General features: G+C 49.9%; 1 protein-coding gene across 8 annotated transcripts in view; it reads right to left on the reverse strand.

The window, feature by feature from the left end:
- Nucleotides 1-19,852, reverse strand: part of LOC144816669 (equilibrative nucleobase transporter 1-like) — a 475,323-nt gene that overhangs the window by 386,727 nt on the left and 68,744 nt on the right. For 7 of the 8 annotated variants that reach the window (XR_013606932.1, XM_078674312.1, XM_078674302.1 and 4 more), the window contains exon 3: nt 802-931. Coding sequence is in view for 6 of the 8 variants with exons in the window: in XM_078674312.1 (XP_078530438.1) it covers nt 802-931 (130 nt within the window). In the remaining 2 variants the exon portion in view is untranslated. Of the gene's footprint in view, nt 1-801; nt 932-19,852 lie in introns of those variants that run through there. The other variant, XM_078674345.1, reaches the window with a different exon arrangement.

Raw genomic sequence — 19,852 nt, forward strand, 5'->3', positions numbered from 1 at the left:
TACAAGGGACTTATAAGGGTACCCCAGAATCCAATCTGGAGTGTACCTAGAGTACATGCAATCAATTTAGAGGAGAAAGCGGCTAGGCTGGGGTCCTGAATAGCAGGATCCCAGCCAGACTAAGTCGAAAACAGTGAAACATCAGCAAAAAGTGGGGGTAAATATAAGAAGCAGAACCTACTCTCCTACACATATTGTTTATGACAATTGTGTTATTTTAGTAAGCACTGAAGTTGTAACTAAGGGCAGTTAGCCAGAAAAGAAGCTTGATGAGTGAGATCAGTGCAGTGCTACAGAAATCAGAAGCCATTTTGCTTTGTCGCCTCCTTCACCCAGAGTTTGTTGTTCCTCATTTAAGTCACAATTTTCCACTGTCCCTCCTGGTTGGCCGCTGATTTGAGCGAATAGGGCATGGTGGCCCTTAGACACGCCCACCACAATAGGAGGGTGGAGTTAATTTTCTCGACGGGGTACAGGGCAACAGAAAGCCTACCAGGGAGACAGATTATAATCTTCCTCTAATGACTGAGGTCAGTAAGAGGAGACTTGGAGTAACAGAATTACCAGTACATCATTTGAACATCTCCTCCCATTTATAGCAGTTGTGTGTTTGGTTGCAAGACTGTAGATAAATACTGTCTTTGGTACTTTAGAAAATAATCAGTTTTTTCAAGTGGAATGACAAAGAGCCCTTGTGAGCTAACAAACCTTGGTGAATGCTGAGGGCTGATATGGGGGAGACCCAGGAGAGGCACTCGATGAGGAAACTTTGGACAGTGACACCCAGTGTGAGATACTCACATGCCGATGAGCCTGGTGACCATCGTCCCAAAGTGGTCAAAGATGAAGCCATTGGGCAGGGTCATGAAGTTGTTGAGGAAGGAGGCGATGGTGAAGATCAGGGAGAAACGTTCATCCTGGGCGCTGCAGTCTGTGGGGGGGAGAAAGCCATAGAGGATGGGAAGAGATGAGGACATGGGATAGAAGAACAGGCAACAGAGGCAGTCAGGGATAGGATAGAGACAGCAGGTGCAAGTGAAAGAGTGGGAGAGACGGGAAAAAAGGGAGAGGAAGGAAATGTATGGAGGAAGAAAGAAGTGGAGGTAAGAGAGGGGTAAGTAGCAAAAAGCAAGGAGAAAAGGTACGAGCCGGTAAAAAGAAGGTGCGAGACAAGGCCACATTGAGGGGGGAGAAAGAGAGAGGAGATAATCAGTTAACTTGGAATAGGCACCGCAGACAGAAAAACCACATTGCTGAAAATAATTAATACAAATTCAAGGTACAAGTGATAACAGAAGGTCCCAGTCTGGACCACCATTACTACTGTGCAATGCTCGAAATAATGCTATTATAACACGCCATGTAATAACCCGCCATTCACAGCAAAATTTGTGTAGTGAGCTCATAGAAATAATTGTAACTGGTTAACTACATAGCGCTTACACCCCCTGATGAGGCACGGAAGCACTTTACAGCGAGTAGCACTCTATTCCAGAACTCAAGATTAGTGGTTAATCCAGTGGTTATTGCGATTAGTCAAGTGCTCTTAAGAAAAAATTGCATGCATTTACTCCAGTTACTTGGTGATAGATTACACCAATACCAGTTAATTGTGATTCTAATTGGGGATTAAGTGGTATAAACTGATTGGTCGGTGAGGTGGATAGACTGGCGGAGATTAGGTAATGTTAGGTTGTAGGGAAAGGGTTTTAAAAAGGAGAGTTTGTGATCTTTGAACTGAGGCATCAGTCAATTGCAGAATTACAATACGAAGGAGTGAGGCAAGCGGGCATGAGATTGAGAGGAGGCGATTCTACAAAACAGAAGACATGCAAAAGTAAGAAGAGAGCCACTCTGAGGAGAGGAAGGAGAGGAATCAAGTGGGGGTGAGTCAAGGTCAAATTATCTTTCAGGGTTTTAGGAGTATAATGTGAGAAGGCTTTCTGAGTTAGCAAGCAATTGAAGAATGTAAGCTGTAGAAAGAAACATTATATGTAATGCTTCATATCCGGGGCAGACAGTTTACACATGTGTTTCCGAGTGTATATATCATTTAAACATTAAAAGCCCTAGGCTGTTGTGTTCCGAGCCTAGGACAACAATTAAAAATAAATATCTATTTGGTTTTCCTAGTTTCGTACACGATACAGCACAAGTGTGAAGGAACAAACACACCCAGCTGTAAATATTAAACAGGGAAGAAGACATGCACAAACCCACACGACCTGTTAAAATAAAGCAGGCAGCAACATGACATTTCCAAGGATAGGAAGAAATATAATAATAGGTATGACAACACCCTATGCAGCAACTTTTTTTTATGTCAAGGGAGTTGCAACTTCCGAAGGAAGGTGTATGTTGTAATGACTCAACCACCTGCCCAACCTTATGAAATTTGTGTTGGCACACGCTGCTCTGGTACATGACCCGCTCAGCTGCCATGTATAGGTCCATCCCTCTCTTCCATTCCGGCAAAGTCGGGGATTCAGTCACCCCCCCCCCAGTAAGGTGCCATGTCTCGCTTGGCCAGCACCAGCTCCAAGTTATAGAAAAGGGGTTGTGCCCTGGCGATGTCTATAGGAGAATAAGATCTGCTTCTTATAGTTACCCGCATGTTTTGCTGATGTTTCACAGTGTACGACTTAGTCTGGCTGGGATCCTGCAATTCAGGACCCCAGCCTAGCTGCTTTCTCCCTAAACTGAATGCATGTACTTTAGGTACACACCAGATTGGATTCTGGGGTACCCTTATAAGTCCCTAGTATATGATATACTATGTACCTAGGGCATAGGTACCCCCGAGACCTCCCAGGGGCTGCAGCATGAATTATGTCACCCCCTGAGAGGCCACTCAAATTGACACAACAGGTCTGCAACTGCAAACTGTGTAAGGTGGTGCATGCTCCCCTTACTTAGATATAGGTTCACTATATCTACCTTATCACTGCACATATAAACCTATCAGGCACGCCTATGGCAGGCCTTATCAATCCTGAAGGCAGGGTGCTGGGTTTTATGTGAGAGGGTGCCCATGCATGAGCAGGGACCCTCTGCAGCCTTCCGAATCTATTCTCCAGGTTTGTTCTGTGATGCAGCCATACCATATACTCTTAAGTGCATCATAACCTTGTGGTAAATGCAAACTTTAAAACGGCTGCACAGAAACCGGTCGTGTTTGGTGTCAAACACCTTGGAATCATACCTCCACACCAGTAACTGGTGTGGAAGGTATGATTCCACCCTCCTAGAAGGAGAAATATAACAGCACCGGTACACCCGGTACCAGCTTTCTCAACCCTTGCATCACAAGATGGATGCTGCCAGCCACGGACACGTGTCTGCCCTCCTGCTGCTGGACGAAACTCCAGCAGGGGAGGCTTGACAATAGGTTTCCTGTCACAGGGAGGTGTGACCACCTCCCAGACAGACTTTAGTGTATTCGGGCTGGGTGGGTGCACTCAGAGTGCTTTGATGTCTGCACTGGGGGCACATTTGGTGTCCCTGTGCATAGTCCAGCTCAAACTAGTTGCAGCGGCTATCAGCCCCTGCTCCGGCACGAAACTGAACAAAGGACATGGGTGTAGCCACCCCTCTGTCCTGTCCCTCCCATAGTGGGGTCCCCAGAGTTTGTACCACCCCTTCTTTGGGTATAAAGTAGGAACCCTGGCAACAAGACATCAGATTTTACCTGGATGAAATTCTGCTACAGAAACCAAGTACTTTGACGATCTACACAACGCTGGATGACAGAAAAATCTCCCTTGGAGTAAAGGAGTTACTCCCCTACTAAGCAGGCACCAAAGACACATCTGACCGGTTTGCAACTCCAAAGCTCCCGAGGACTCCGAAGACTTTTGCAACGCAGGAGGTGGGTTTCCAAGTGTCCCCGAGGATGACTAGTGTGCTCAGCAAACCGGAGACCTGTATCCCTTGTGGGACCGTGCAACCGAACCGCTGTGCACCGTGTCCATTTGCAAAAGCATCTGCTTTCCGGCGACCCCTGAAGCTGTGCTTTGGGCTACTTGTAGTCCAGACCCCGAGCATTGATTCCACCGAAGATTACCAGCCTACACTCCAAGATAATATGCTAATTATTACCATTGTACCTTCTAGCCCTGCCCACCACCTCTCATCACCCCTCCCTCCTCCCAGGGGCTATATAATGGAGGCTCCAGTATGGCTACGCTGCTGGCGCGCCAAAAACAAGCTAGTCTGTGCCCGTCCATGCCTGGACCCGGCCTAGCACTTGGAACCCTGGTACCCAGCCCACCTGCCGATACCATCCTCGATGCCTTGATCACAGGATGACCCAGTGAACACTACTGCCATGCTGCACTGCACTCTGCGGCAAGGCCTTTCTCCTGCACCAGATGCACCTTCTCCTGCACCAGCATGACCACAGTCACGCCACAAAACACTATGCCGTCACACCACGGCAGAAGAGACACACCGACTCCACTGCCTACTCCTCAACATATGCTCGATGTGCAAGCACGCCACCGAATTCTGATACCTCATTGCCACCCCGCACCCAACATTATCTTCCTCACAGAGACCTGGCTGAACCCCACATCCGCCCCAGACATTGCCACAATGATCCCCAACATATATAAACTCATTCACCAGGACTGCACCAATAAGCAAGGAGGAGAAACTGCCATTGTCAACAAAGAGACTACCTCTAGGATAGCTTTCAATAAAGGTTGTCTTTAACCTAATCATCAATAAGGGTTTGTTTGGACTGGTACAAGGTGCCCACTATAATTAGTGGTCAGAATATACCAGGCCAACTTCTCACAATGTCCACATCCCTTGGTACACCCAGCAGGACGTATTTGGGATCAAGAGGAATGGTTTTGTCCACCACGTGACCATGTTCCCTTAACACCTGCGACCAATACATCTGAATAGCCGGGCAACTCCAGGGCATGTGAATATTGGAGCGCCTCGCTCCCTCACAAAGAAGACTGTCTGGGGAGGCTGCCCGTCCCATACGTTGCAGGTGGTTCCTGTCATAATAAACCCAATGGAGGTTTTTGAGGTGTATCAGGCGCAGGCCAGATTTTATTGCCACCTCTCTCGGGTGTATCAGGGCCGCCCCCAGTCAACTTCCTCCAGGTCTCCCACCTCCAGTCACCACCTTTCGATTATTTTGTCCAGTTTTTCCAGCATGTGGTTATTGAGCGTTTTATATGTCAGGGAGATACCCTTTGGATATAACTCTTCTAGTAGCAACCTACCCTCCAGTGGGGCAAATTCAAAGTAGATCCTGGGTCTCTAAGCCCTCCACCTGCCAGGCATGTCTCAGCTGGGCATATTTTAGTAATGATTGCAATGCATGGAGTAATCGCGCCAAACAGATGCAAATGCACCAGAGCTCAGTTAAGTCCCAAACTCTGGATTCCCTAAGTTTTCCAATCTCCTTCAATGACACACCCTCCCAAAGCGACATAACTCCTGTCGTCCTTCTGGCCTAGCCTATGCAGCCAATGGCCATCTTCCAGGCCTTCATTGCCAACTGCGTAACCGGCAGGAATCGTTAAACGCCCTTCCCCTGTACAGGAAGTGGAGGTATGAGTGACTAACAAATTGTGCATGTTCTAGTCTGTAGGTAGAGTGGTCCTGCGGGACGAATGCCCAGATATTCACAACCACCATATCTGCTGCCCACTAATAGGCCCTAATGTCTGGGAGGGCGATACCCCTGTTATACGAGTTACGCTGAAGCGTGGAGTTGGCTATTCTGGGATACCTACCATCCCACATCAGGGAGAGCAGGTCACCCTCCAGTTTAACATACGTAACCTCAGGGAGCGGGTGTGAGAAGTTGGCCTGATAGGTGATGTTTCCAATTCTGGAACCACCGGTTATCAGACCAAACAATCCCTTATGGTGTCTGGTTGTAAGTCAACCTTATTAGACAAGCTATCCTAGGGGTAGCATGGACTAAGCAGCCTAAAGGCTTAACTTAAGAGGTCGTGTTAAGCGAGCTGTTTTACCACATACAATCCTGTAATATCAAATGAAAGGACACCACACAAGTATATATTATAAAAATATATGTATTTATTACTAAAAACAATCCCCAGTATTCTTTATGAATAAAGGGGCACAAGCGTTAAATCAAAAGCACAGTTAAAACATACAAAGTTGCACAATTATGGATGAGGGCGGGGGGCCACTCAAACCATATACTAAACAAGTGGTATAAGAGATACCAATCGAACAGTGGTTAGGCCTAGGGAATCGCTGGGAGCAGTCAGGACAAGCAGTGCTGAAGTCGGGAAAAGCCCGCGGGATTCGGGTGCAGTGCGGAAAGCGCACGCATGCACCAATGTTAACCAATGGTGCGTAAAAGTTGTAAAGTTAAAGTTTAAGGACACTTCCGCTGAACCTAGAGGAACAAAACTTAAGACACAGACCCTAGAGATGTGTACCAGTGTGGGAACACCGGTGGAGCAAAGTTACCTCACCCACAGGAAGCGGGTGCACAGGGTCGAAGTTGAGTCGGGTTTCGTCACGCAGGCTCTTGGTGCTTGAAGCTGAAAGGGCTGCAGGCGGGGTGAAAGAGAAGTGTCCGGTGGAGTCCAAGGGTGGACTCAAGTCGAAAAGTACCTGAAAGCAGAGGGGACAGAGTCTGGGTCACTCAGCAGTGACCAGGGTGGAACCAGGACGGAACCAGGCAATGTCGGGCGCCATCAGGTGGTCGTCGAGGAGCTTCTCTCCGCTGTCACGTGGGCTCTGGGGCATCTGCGACGTCCAGGAGCGGGTCACGATCTGTCCCACGAGGGCTTTCACCGTCGGCGCAGTCGGCTTCAAGTTTGGAGCAAACAACACTTGGCAAGAGCAATCCACGCGGAACCGGGAGATTGCTTCTCACTCGAACCAGGAGGGTCAGAGTGAGGGCTCCTTTTCAGGGGAGCTGGTGCAAATCTGGAGCAACCAGAATCACAAGTCGTATTCATAGTTTCGTCGGCACAGGGACCACTAGCCAGCTGGCAAGTGACCGGGCCAACGCGTTGAGCCAAATGGAGCAGAAGGGCCCCACGCAGCACTCGTCGAGTGTGGAGGGCTGAACTTCGGTGCAAGAGTGGCTCAGGGTGGGGGCTTCTCAAACCCCGGTGTACAGCTTCGAGGGTCACTCGTGGGCTGCACGGTCAGCGTCTCGTGGTCAATTCAAGATGGCGTGCCCCACGCTTCCGGTCGCCTCCACGGGTCTCAGCTCCGCAGGGACTGTGGATCGGGCTGTTGGAAGGCAGGCAAGCTTGATCTCGTCGATCTCTGTCGCTCGAGTTCCGGTGGGAACTGCAACAAAGCAGACGTCGAGGGCTGGATGGTGCCGGTTTGCACAGGGTGGTCACTCCTTGACCACAAGGGAGATTCTTCAGTCTTCTACGTTGAGTAGGATGTCGAAGGGTCCAGAGTTTCGTTTCTTATGTTTCATCAGGAAATCTGAAGTGCATTGGCACTGCTCCCACTCTTATTCGAATCTGGGGGGCTGGATTACCTGCTAGGTCCCCTCCTATGGGTGGGACCCAGGAAGGGGGTGGATACACCCCTTTCCTTTGATCCAGGCCACCCTGGCACGAGGGCTGGAGTGCCCCAGAACCGGTTTGGCCGGATTATGCAAGGGGCAGCCTTGTGCGCCCCAAGCAGTGTCTGGTTTCTTTCAAACCTCCCTGCTACAATCCACTATCTCCTGTCTGGAGGGTGATAACACCCCCCTGCGACAGGAAACCCTTTGTCCAGGCCCCATTTGGCTGAGTTTCGGTCAGCTGCAGGGGGTCAGACTCTTGTCTGTGGCAGAGGCATCCATTTTGTGGATCTAAGGCCTTTTTAGAAATTAACCGCATTTAAGTAAAGTAACATGTCTTACCCCTCTAGAGGGGTGGAATGCTATCCCCGTCGCCAGAACTGGCGAGGGGATAGTATTCCAAATCGTATGACACCTTACACGACATGTTTTGATGAAGCCAAACCAAAGTTGCTATATAACCGCGAGGATTATAAGGCACTTAAGAGTATATGGTATGGCGTTATCCTGAAACAGCTTAGGGAGTTGTTCCCGACGGCTGCAGACAGGCTCAGCTCATGCTAGACCTCCATCTCACATAAAACCAAGCACTCTGCCTCCAGGATTGATGAGGCCTTCCATAGGAGTGGCTCACAGGTTTATATGTGTCCAGATATAGGTTTAGATATAGGTATACTATACCTAAGCAAGGGGTGATTACACCACCTTACCCCAGCTGAGTGATCAGCCAGTTGTGTCAATTTAAGAACCAGCCAGGGGTGGCAAAAGGTATGCTGCAGCCCCTGGTAGGCCTTGGTGGCTCCTATGCCCTGGGCACCTATAGTGCATGGTACAGGGGCTGACAAGGAGTCCATTTCCAATTGTGGTATGTACCTAAGGTACATGGAATCCATTTTACAGAGAGAGCAGATGGCCTGGGGCCCTGTTTAGCAGGGAACCAGGTCAACTAAGTCAAAAAACCAGCTAAACACAGGCAAAAAAAATCTGGGGTAACCATAGTCAGGTAGCCACCTTCCTACAGCGGGTAATAGGTATTCTGCATGGCGTGCAATCGTTTTCGGAGTGTATTCTTTTTGAAAAGGGCTGCCCTCTCCAACTGGGTGAGGGGCAACGTACGCCACATCTCCCCATCATCCTAGAAAGTCTGCATCACTCTCCCCAAACTTCTAGAAAAGCACTGCTGCTGGCTCTGAGAAGTTGGCCTGGTATATGATGTCCACTATTCTAGTGGGCACCTTGCACCAGTCCAAACAACCCTTATGGTGATGGTTGTAAAGTCAACCTTATAGACCAGCTAATCTAGTGATAGCATGGACAAAGCAGTCTTAGGCTAAAACTTCAGAGAGCATGTGAAGCCAACTGTTTTACCATATATAATCCCTTGAATACCAAATGAAAGGACACCACACAAGGTATATATCAAATACATATGTATGTATTACTAACACAACTCCTCTGCACTCTTTATGAGGTTAGAGTTCGAGATACAGCACAAGTTACTCAATAAGCATACTATAAGTTGCACAAATACAATTCTGCCCTAGGGGCCTCACGAACCATATACTAAAGAAGTGGTAGAAGAACCACTTCAGGAAAGGTGAGTAGGCCTAGGGCCTAGGAAATAACTGGGGCTACACTGATCAACCAAGGGATTCGAAGTAGGAGGCCCACAGGATGCGTGTCCAGTGTCTAAACACACACGCGAGTTACCATAGAGTTTCAATGGAAACGTAAAAGTTACAAAGTAGTAGATTTTAGACACTTTCGGATGGACTACGGGAAAACCGGAGTACTCGAGTTACCTCACCCAGGGAAGCCGGGTGCATAGGTGTTCTTTCGTTTCGGGTTTAGTCGCTGTTTCCTATGGAGAGCTGCAAGAAAGTGTCCGGGTGGATCGGAGTCGAGAAGAGCCTGAAAGCAGAGGGGACAGAGTCTGGGTCACTAGCCAGTGACCAGGAAGGAACCAGGAAGGAACCAGGCTATGTCGAGATGCAATCAGGTGAAGAGGTGAAGCTTGTCTCTGCAGCCACGACGACCAGGAGGCGTCGACGACAACCAGGAGCTGGAGTCGAGCTGTCCCACGACGGATCTAGCTGTTGGCGGTGTCGGTATGCGGATTGGACCTAACAAACCTTGGCAAATGCAATTCACGCAGGATGGGAAAATTGGCTTCAGTCAGACCAGCAAGGTCTGGGGAGCTTCTCCTTCGCAGGGAAGCTGGACAAAGCCCAAAGCAATCAGGCAAGCAGTGTAGTTTCAAAAGGATGTCTTCAGAGGGCCAACGGGCTAGCAACCGCGAAGACGCGTTGAGCTGAAATGCAGGCGCAGGCCCCACACGGCACTCGTGGAGTGTGGAGGGCTGAGCTTCGGTGCAAATGCTGCTGGGGTCTGGGGCTTCTCAAACCCCAATGCACAACCTCGAGGGTACCTCAAGAGCTGCACAGGTAGCAAAAAGCAGGTAGGCCAGGATGTCCGATCCCACATCGCTCGTGTCCGCCACGGGTCTCAGCTTTGCTGTGGATGTGGGTCGGAGTCAGAGAAGTCTGGGAGTCCAGTTCCTGCGTCGCTAAATCTTCGGGATCCGGCTGGAGCGTTGACAAAGCAAACTGGCAAGTTACTGTTGGTGCCTGTTTGCACAGGGTGGTCACTCCTTGACCACAAGGGAGATGTCTTCAGTCTTCCAGTCGATATGGAACGTCGAAGGGCCAAGAGTTTCATTTCAGAGTTTCTTTCCAGGATAAATCTAAAGTCTCTAGACTCAGCTCCTAACTTTATACTAAACTGAGGGACTGGATTACCTGCTAGGTCCCTCCGGTGGGTGGAACCTGGGAAGGGAGTGGTTACACCCCTTTCCCTTTGTCCAGTTTCGCGCCAGAGCTGAGGCTGGAGTGCCCCAGCAACTGGTTTGAACCGGGCTATGCGTGGAGCACCTTATGTGCCCCAGGCAGTGTCTCATTTCTCAGCCCTCCCTGCCCCAATACACTAAAAGTCTGTCTGGGGACAGACTCCCAAGGAAGGAAACCTATTGTCCAGGCCTTCCCTGCCGGAGTTTCGTCCAGCAGCAGGAGGTCAGACTCGTGTCTGTGGCAGCAGCATCCATTTTGTGATGCTGAGGCTCTGTTTAACTTTAACCGGGTAAAGTAGTAACTACATGTCTTCTTCCCTTTAGAAGGGTGGAATGCTACCCCCGCCGCCAGAACTGGCGGGGGGTAGTATTCCAAAGTGTATGACACCTTACACGACATGTTTTGATAAAGCCAAACGAATAGTTTTCTTACCTGTCGGTGTAGTTTTGCAGCTTGAAGATCTTTCTGGATTCACTATGCTGTGCATTATTCCGCTGTCTTGTGGTTGGGTCCGGATTCGTAGTCTTTTCTTTGTTTTTTTTTTTTTTTTTCTTTGCCCAGGTGGGCGTCGGCGTCACACCCCCTTGGGTGTATTTCCGGTGACGTCGGCATGCTTCCTGCGGAAGCTCCCACTCTTGGGCGCCATCTTCGGGTTCTTTTTTTCCGTGTTTCTTTCGTTTCCGAAGTAATGGCAATGTTCTATTTAGTTTGTATTTACCACTTTGTACTTTCAAAGTCCTTTCTTTAGTTAACCACCTCTTCTCTCTCCAGCCTCATCTTTCTGGCGGAGGTGGGTGGGCTCGCTAGTGAATCCAGAAAGATCTTCAAGCTGCAAAACTACACCGACAGGTAAGAAAACTATTCGTTTTGCAGCGTGAATCTTTCTGGATTCACTATGCTGTGCATAGATTTTGTAGCGGTTTCTCATCTCTGTGGCGGCTGGGTGGAAGATGAGCGTTGGGTGTTGAATATGTGCTGTAGCACCTTCTGTCCCACTTGAGCTTCCTTGTTCATTTGTATGTCCACACAGTAGTGCTTCGTGAACGTGTGCACAGAAGCCCATGTTGCCGCCAGGCATATGTCCTCTATGGGTGTGTTAGCCAGGAAGGCTATTGTAGCGCCCTTCTTCCTGGTGGAGTGGGCACGTGTCCCGTCTGCCAGTTCTTGTCCTGCACGCTTGTGGCAGAGTTGAATTGTCTGTGCGATCCATCGTGCAATGGTCTTTTTGGTTACTGCTTTCCCCATGAAGCTGTTTGCGAATGACACAAAAAACTGTTTTGTTTTCCTGTGTCCCTTTGTCCTTTCAATGTAGTGCATGACTGCCCTTCTGGCGTCCAGGGTGTGCAGAGCTCGCTCTGCGCTAGTTGTTGGTTTTTGGAAAAAACTCGGTATCTGTATAGACTGGTTCATGTGAAATTTGGATACCACCTTCGGCATGAAGTGTGGGTCAGTCCTCATCACAACTCTATCGTTGTGTATTTGTATGTAGGGTTCTTGTAGCGTCAGCGCTTGAAGCTCGCAACCAGGAAGGCTTATTGCAACCAGGAAGGCTGTTTTCATAGTTAGCATCTTTAGGGAGACCTTGTGAAGTGGTTCAAAGGGCTCTTTCATGAGTTCCGTTAGGACTGTGTTCAAGTTCCATGCAGGTGGCTGCACCCGCTTGGGTGGTGCGATCCTTTTCGCTCCTTCTAGGAATCTCTTCACCACTTGTGATGTGAAGAAGCTCCTGCACGTTTCTTCCCTTGTGTAGGCGACTATCGCTGCCAAGTGAACTCTTAAGGAGGATGAGCTAAGGTTCTTCTCCAGCAAGTGTGTCAGGTACCTTAGCACTGTGGAGTCCCTCTTCATTTTATTGTGGAGTCTTTCCTGTCTGCACCATATTGTGAATCTTTTCCATTTCGCAACGTAGCACTTCCGAGTGCTGGGCCTTCGTGCCTCCCGAAGTACCCTCAGGGTGCTTTCTGGTAGTCTCAAATGTGCGAACTCTATGTCCTCAGGAGCCACGCCACTAGGCTCATGCTCTCTGGCCCTGGATGTAGTACCTCTCCGTTCTGCATGGAGAGTAGGTCTTTCCTCCTTCTGAATCTGTGGGGTGCACACTGTGTCATCTCCATGATCTGCGAGTACCATGTCTGCCTCGCCCACTGTGGTGCGACCAGTATCAGTGTCATGTTGCTCGCTCTGCACTTGCTCAGCACTCTGTGCATCAGTGGTATCGGGGAAAGGCGTAAGCAAATGTCCCTGACCAATCTATCCATAGGGCATTCCCCAGTGACCCCTCCTCGGGCTGCCTGGATGCGAAGTTTTGGCATTTTGCATTCTGGCGTGTGGCAAACAGGTCCACCGATGGTGTCCCCCACCTGTCGAACAGATACCTTGTCTCCTGAGCATTGAGCTCCCACTCGTGGGATGCCGATGTCTGCCTGCTGAGCCAATCGGCTTGTATGTTGTCCTTCCCTGGTAGGTGTATGGCTAGCAGGTCTATCTTGAGAGGGATGGCCCATCTCCATATCTCCTGCGCCAGCGTTGAAAGCGGTGCGGACTGTGTGCCCCCCCTGCTTGTTGATGTAGAACATCGCAGTGGTGTTGTCTGTTTGTATCAATACCTTGTGTTTGTACAGTCTTGTTTGAAAGGCTTTCAGTGCAAGGAAGATTGTCTTCAGTTCTAGGTAATTGATGTGCTTTGCCGCATCTGTTGTCGTCCACAGTCCCCTCACCTTGAGCTCCTCTATGTGAGCGCCCCATCCCTTCAGGGATGCGTCTGTGGTGATGGTCACTGTTGGCGTTGGGGGCGTTAGAGGCTTTCCCCTTGTTATGTTCTCCATGGTCCACCATGCCATCTCCTTCTGCACTGCGTGCGTTACAACCACTAGATCCTCCCAACCGCCTGTAGCTTGTGACCATTGCTCCTGCAGCCATTCTTGAATGGGTCTCATGTGGAGTCGTACATTTGGTACCAGGTGGATGCATGATGCCATCATGCCCATGATCTTGCTCGCAGTCCTCACTGTCCGAGCTTGTCCCTTCCGCTAGAGGCGAGTTTCCTTCACCAGCGCCCTCGCCCTCTTCTCGATGGGGAACACCTTGCCCTGTAAGGTGTTGATCTGTGCTCCTAGGAAGATTTTTACCTGTTCCGGCTCCATTGATGATTTCTTCCAATGGATGGCGAACCCCAGGCTTATGAGCGTGCTCGTCACTGTATGTGCGTGCTGCTTGCATTTCTGGTATGAGTTTGCTTTCACCAGCCAGTCGTCCAGGTAAGGGTATACGTGTATACCTTGCCTTCGTAGGTGCGCTGCGACTGCTGCGAGGCACTTTGTGAAAACTCTTGGTGCTGATTTTAGTCCGAAGGCCAGTGTCGTGAACTGGTAGTGGCTTTCTCCAATGGTGAACCTGAGCATGTGTTTGTGCTTTCTGTTCATTGGGATGTGCAGGTAGGCGTCTTTGAGGTCTATTGTGACCATGAAGTCCCCGGTCTGCAATTGTGGGAGCACCTCTTGCAGGGAGGTCATTTTGAATTTTTGCGTTCTTATGAATTTGTTCAGGAACCGTAAGTCTAGAATGGGTCTCATTGTTTCGTCTACCTTTGGTACCAGGAAGTACGTTGAGTATATTCCTGTGTTTCTTTCCTTGAAGGGTACCCGTTCTATGGCCTGCTTCCGCAGGAGTTCCTTTGCCTCCTCCTGAAGACACTGCAGCTGCTTGCTCGCTAGCGTTTTTCTTTTTGGTTTTCTGCTTGTTGACCTCCCCTCCAACTCTATGCAGTATCCGAATTGGATAATGTTGAGGATCCATTTGTCTGATGTGATTTCTCTCCACTCCCGGAGGTAAAATCTTAACCTTCCTCCCACTGGTGTCATGTGGTCGTAGGTGTCTAGTTTGTCTTGACCCATCTGTACGTGCTGCCCCCTGGGATCTTTTTTGTGGGCGGGCACACTGAGTTTTTTGAAGTCACTTAGAGGTGGGCTGCTGCCCTCCTCTCCTATTTTGTCCCCGTCCGTTTCTCCCTCGAAAGGACTGGCCTCTTTGTTGGTACTGCCAGGACTGCTTCTGCTGACCATGCTGAGCCTGCGAGTCTGCCTGGTGCGTTTGCTGGAAAGCCTGGTGTGATGTACCTGGCTGGTTTCCACCTCTCCCGCCGGGCCTCCGTGACGGGGTGCCCCTTTTGTTGCCTCTGAACTGCAATGCTCCCATGGACCTTGCTGTTTCGTTATCTTTCTTTAGTTGACTGAGCGTTTCATCAACTGTTGTCCCGAAAAGCGTATCGCCGTTGAACGGTGTGTTCAGGATGCTGTGTTGCACCTCCGGTTTGAAACCTGAGATCCTGAGCCAGGCGTGCCTCCTTTCCGTGACACCCATCATCATGAGCCTGCTGGCTGTGTCTGCCCCATCCAGGGCCGTCTTAAGGCAAGAATTAGCTGCGTTCTTTCCCTCTTCAACCATCTTTTCGGCCTTCTGCCTGGCATCCTGGGGCAGGTCCTTCACCAACTGCCCCAGCCCCTCCATGATCTGGTACATGTGCCTGTTTATCAGTGCGTTGGAATTAGCCATGCGCCAGTGGGTCGCGTCATTCCGTTCGATCCTTCTGCCCACCAGATCCATCCTTTTGCTCTCCTTATCCGGTGGCGGGCCCGAGGTAGTGGGTACGTTAGCCCTCTTCCTTGCTGTGGCCGTGATAATGGAGTCTGCAGAGACCGTGCCCTGAATGTAGGCCGGGTCCTTTGTGGAATGTTTGTACTTTTTCTCTGTTCTGGGAGTTACTGCCTTGCATGTTGCGGGCTCCCTGAATGCTTCCTTCCCCTTAGCCAAGACGCTTTCGAGCATTGGAAGGAATTGGCTCCTGGTTTGTGTTGGGAGCAATGTTTCTAGAAGGAAGTCTGCTTTCTGCTTCTCTTCGTCGAGCTTGAGCTTGAAAGCTGCTGTGGCAGATTGTATCACCGAGTTGTAGGCCCCGATGTCGTCCGGCGGCGAGGGCCTCGAGGGGTAAGTGTCGACCACCTCCTCCGGGCTGTCGGTGTCGACATCGATGTAATCTACCTCCTGAAGGTAAGAGGGTGCCGACTCTGTGTCCGTCCTGCCATCCTCTTCCTCCCCATAGTTGTAACTATCGTAGGGATTCTCGTACTCCTCCTGGTCGTCGATCACCTCGACGTCCTGGTCTTGTTCCTCGGCGACTTCGGCGATCTCCTCTTCCTCCTCGACCGCCTCCACCACCGGTGGCTTGGTCTTGTGAGGGATCGTGAAGGCTTTCATCTTTGCGTCGAAATCTTTCTTCCGCTGCATGATGTTCTCCATTTCTGCCTCGAGGCGCCTTCTCTTCTTCTCCATCTCGGCCGCGTGTTCCGCGTCGGATGGGTCGGCCGCTCTTTTCGGCGGATGGCTCGTCGCCGTGCCTTTCGGTGTCGAAGTTTTCAACGTCGACGTCAAACCGGATTTTGGGTCTCTGGTCGTCGTCGTCAGTTTTGGGTCTTTCTCCCTCGGCGTCGATCGATCCTTTTCGGGGACGATTTTCGACGTTTTCTGCTGATCAGCAGCTCTCGGCACCGGGGACTCCTTCTCGGAGGATCCGCTGGGCCTGGGAGTAGTCGCGGACGCCACCTTTTTTGGCGTCGGCGCTTTCGGGGTCTTGCCCTCGATTTTTCTAGACTCAGAGTCTCTCGGGTTCTTGGGGGCCGAAGAGTCTCCTACCTTGTCAGAAGTCTTCGTGTAATCGGTCTCTACGACCGTGTAGCTGTCGTCTTCGGCGGCAGCGTTGTCTTCTTCCTCGGAGGACATCCCCAGCTCGGAGTCGGGGCCTTCCCCTGCAGGGCGGCGTGTGCTACCCTCTGCCTCTCTCTCACACGAAGGGTCTTCGGGGCGAAGGCGGAACAGGCGTTGCAGTCTCCGCTTTCGTGGTTCACCGGTAGGCAAAGGTTGCATACCGGGTGCTGGTCCTTCTGCGCGTACTTGTGGTGGCAGTTACGGCAGAACTTGAACGGCGTGTTGTCCATCATCGAGCGTCCTGGGCCTCTCTGGTCGCGTGTTCGTCGACGGTCGTCGAGGATCTCGATGGAAAACGCCTTATCCTTGCTGACTTTTCGTCGATGAAGTCCCCTGGAGTCTTCAGATGACTTCTCGTCTTTTCTGTATTTTCTTTCTTCTTTCTCCAAAAATGTCTGGAGCCCAAACGGGAACGATCCAGACCCGACCGCGGAAAAAAAGTATCTGAAGATGGCGCCCAAGAGTGGGAGCTTCCGCAGGAAGCATGCCGACGTCACCGGAAATACACCCAAGGGGGTGTGACGCCGACGCCCACCTGGGCTAAGAAAAGAAAAAAAAAAAGAAAAGACTACGAATCCGGACCCAACCACAAGACCGCGGAATAATGCACAGCATAGTGAATCCAGAAAGATTCACGCTGTAAAACCAAAGTTAGCATTAACCGCGAGGATTATAATGCATTTAAGAGTATATGGTATGGCTATATCATAGAACAGCTATAAGGACATGGTTCCGAAAGCTGCAGACAGGCTCAGCTCATGCTAGAGCACCATCTCACATAAAACCAAGCACTCTGCCTCCAGGATTGTTAAGGCCTGCCATAGGAGTGACTTACAGGTATATATGTGTCTATATATAAGGGTAGATATAGGTATACTATATCTAAGCAAGGGGTGATTACACCACCTTGCCCAAGCTGAGTGATCAGCCTGTGGTGTCAGTTTGGATGGCCAGCCAGGGGTGGCATAATACATGCTGCAGCCCCTGGTAGGCCTTGGATGCAACTATGCCTTGGGTACCTATGGTACACTATACAGGGGCTCACAAAGGTGACCCAATACCCAATTAGGTATGTACCTAAAGTACATGGAATGAACTTAGAGAGAGAACAGCTGGGCTGTGGGTCTGATTAGCTGGCCCACAGCCACACTAAAGTCGAAAAACCAGTGAATCACAGCAAAAAGTGAGGGTGACCATAGGAAGCAGACCCTACTCTCCTACACTGGCGAGCAGTCATATAGATGCCCAGATACTAAAAGCCTTCAGTCACCGCCTGACTCCGACTGGTCCCTATGGATAAGTAGGACAATCACCGTCAGGAATCTCGAGGCCAGAAGTGGCCAGCACTTTCATCTCAATATTTAACAAAGAGATGGGGCAATAGGAGGGGCAGACATTTTGGGGCGTAACGTGCTTATGAATTGCCATAAAGGTTGCACACTGTGGGTCCGGCTGTAGCATACCACAGTCTACCACCTCCATAAAAAGTAAAGGATACAGGAAGCCTGAGTATCTTTTGCCTTGAGGCCATTCGTCCCCAGCGTCATTCTTACTTTCAGTTTTGTAATGGTCGCCTGGACTTCCTACTGGGGGTAAATATCTGTTACCACAATATGCCTTTACAAACGCAGTGACTACCCAGACAGCGACCTTACTAATTGTTCCTTTACCACGCAAGTCATTACAATGATTTTAAATCCAACAACTTCGCTAGTATTGCGTAGACTGGAGTTGGAATAGTAAGTTATACTATTCCAGCTGAATCAGCCTCCAAGACTATGGCAGTCACCTGGTCTAGGACTGGCTACTGAAGTCGGATGGGGGTGCATAGACGTTGATGCAGGTAGCAGACGTCCTTCCCCACTGACCCTCGACTCCCACATATCTTCCATTGCGGTCTATCCATGTTCCAGATGCATTGGACGGGAGGGTTCTTCTTAACCAGTATGGCCACTCCCCTCGAGCCAGAGGTGCACCCTACATGCGCCAGTACAGGGAAGGCCCCTCTACCCAAGAAGCAACACTGTCCCAGATGTCAGGCTGCAGACGCCGTACGTAACGCATGACCAGGCCATGCTTTACCTTACTGCCTAACTCATTGACATTCCAAGACATACAGAGTAACATGGGGCATCTGGTATCCTATCCGGTGTCACACGGTGGCAGCATTGACAGGCACTACCCATAACCAGTCTGGGAAGGGTGGCCCTCCTCAAAATTCTGACATTGCCTTGCTTTCTGTATACATTGCAAAATACCCCCTTCAAGGTTCCAGACTCCTATTTTATTAATGTTGAGAGAGCAGTGCGGAACCTGTTATGGGACGGGAAGACACCACGCATCTCACTGCAGAAACTGAAGAGGAGGTGGTAAGGTGGGGGGGATTGCCCTGCCTGATCTTAAACTATATTACTGGGCATCTCAACTGACGGTAGTCAATCGGTGGGTCCAAGGCCCACAAACCGAACCAAGCTGTCAAACTGATAGTTGGCTAATGAGGCAGGGTGGATATCATAGAGCCCTCTATACCAAGCCTAAGCACCAACACCTCACCGGACCCACGGCCCACACCATAGAAACATGGCCGGGTCTGGTGGCTCAGTGGACTAATGCGTCCATTGCAGGGGCCTGTGTGTGACCTCATGGTCACAGGTTCAAATCCCGGCGGGTCCACTCAGCCTTTCATCCATCTGAGGTCGATAAAATGAGTACCATTGAGTTGGGTAACAATGAACATCTGTTATTCAGCGCCAAGAAACCTCTGGGTGAACGTGCTCTTTACAAATACACATGTTATGTTATATGTTATGTTTATGGCACCAAGTCAACAAAAAACTAGGCTGGTACAAGAGAATAACACAAGCAACGCCACTCTGGAAGTCAGAGTGGTTTGGTAGGTGAATGCTAAAGCTGCATTATTGGCAGATTCTGTATAGTTGGTGTGAGAAGGTGGCCTGGTATATGCTGTCCACTACTTAAAGTGGGCACCCTTTACCAGTCTACACGACCCTTATGATATATGAGGTCAAAGATAACCTTATTGTAAGCTATCCTTGTGGTAGCTATGAAGAGCAGCCTTCAGGCTTAATCTTGAAGGAATGTAAAGCAGCTTGTTTTACCAGAATATCACCTCCTGAATGACTAAATGAAAGGAGAATCACACAGTAGTTATATAAAAATATGTATTTATAATATAACACTTTCTACTACCCTCTACACTAGGGTAGAACACAAAGCACCAAATACTGTATCAATAGAACATTTGTAAGTAGCACAATACACAGCGGGCTCCAGAGGGAGAAAGAACCATTTACTAAAAAAAAAAAATGGTATAACAATCAGGACTTGTCTAGACACAGTGCCTAGAGTACGTAGAATCGCTGGGACCCCAAGGACCACCCAAGGTAGTGACACATGGAGCCCATGGAGGACAGGTGCAGCGAGGAAACACGACTGCATGCTCCGTACAACTCTTTGGGAAAGTCGCAGTTGCAAAGTTACAGTTTAAGGACACTTCTAGGAGGACTTCAAGCAAACCCTTTGGAACATAGATTCTAGAGCCAACCCACCAGTGAGTACTGGGACCGTGTAACCTATCCCAGAGAAGCCGGGTGCATAGGGGTCAAGTGGTGTCGGAAACCTTCGTCATTTTCAATGGAGAGCGGCAAAGAAGTACTGCTCCCAGTAAGGTGAAGTGTCCCGTGGAATCCAA

The sequence above is a fragment of the Lissotriton helveticus genome, chromosome 1_1 (assembly GCF_964261635.1).
Source record: "Lissotriton helveticus chromosome 1_1, aLisHel1.1, whole genome shotgun sequence".
In the NCBI taxonomy this organism is placed as follows: domain Eukaryota; kingdom Metazoa; phylum Chordata; class Amphibia; order Caudata; family Salamandridae; genus Lissotriton; species Lissotriton helveticus.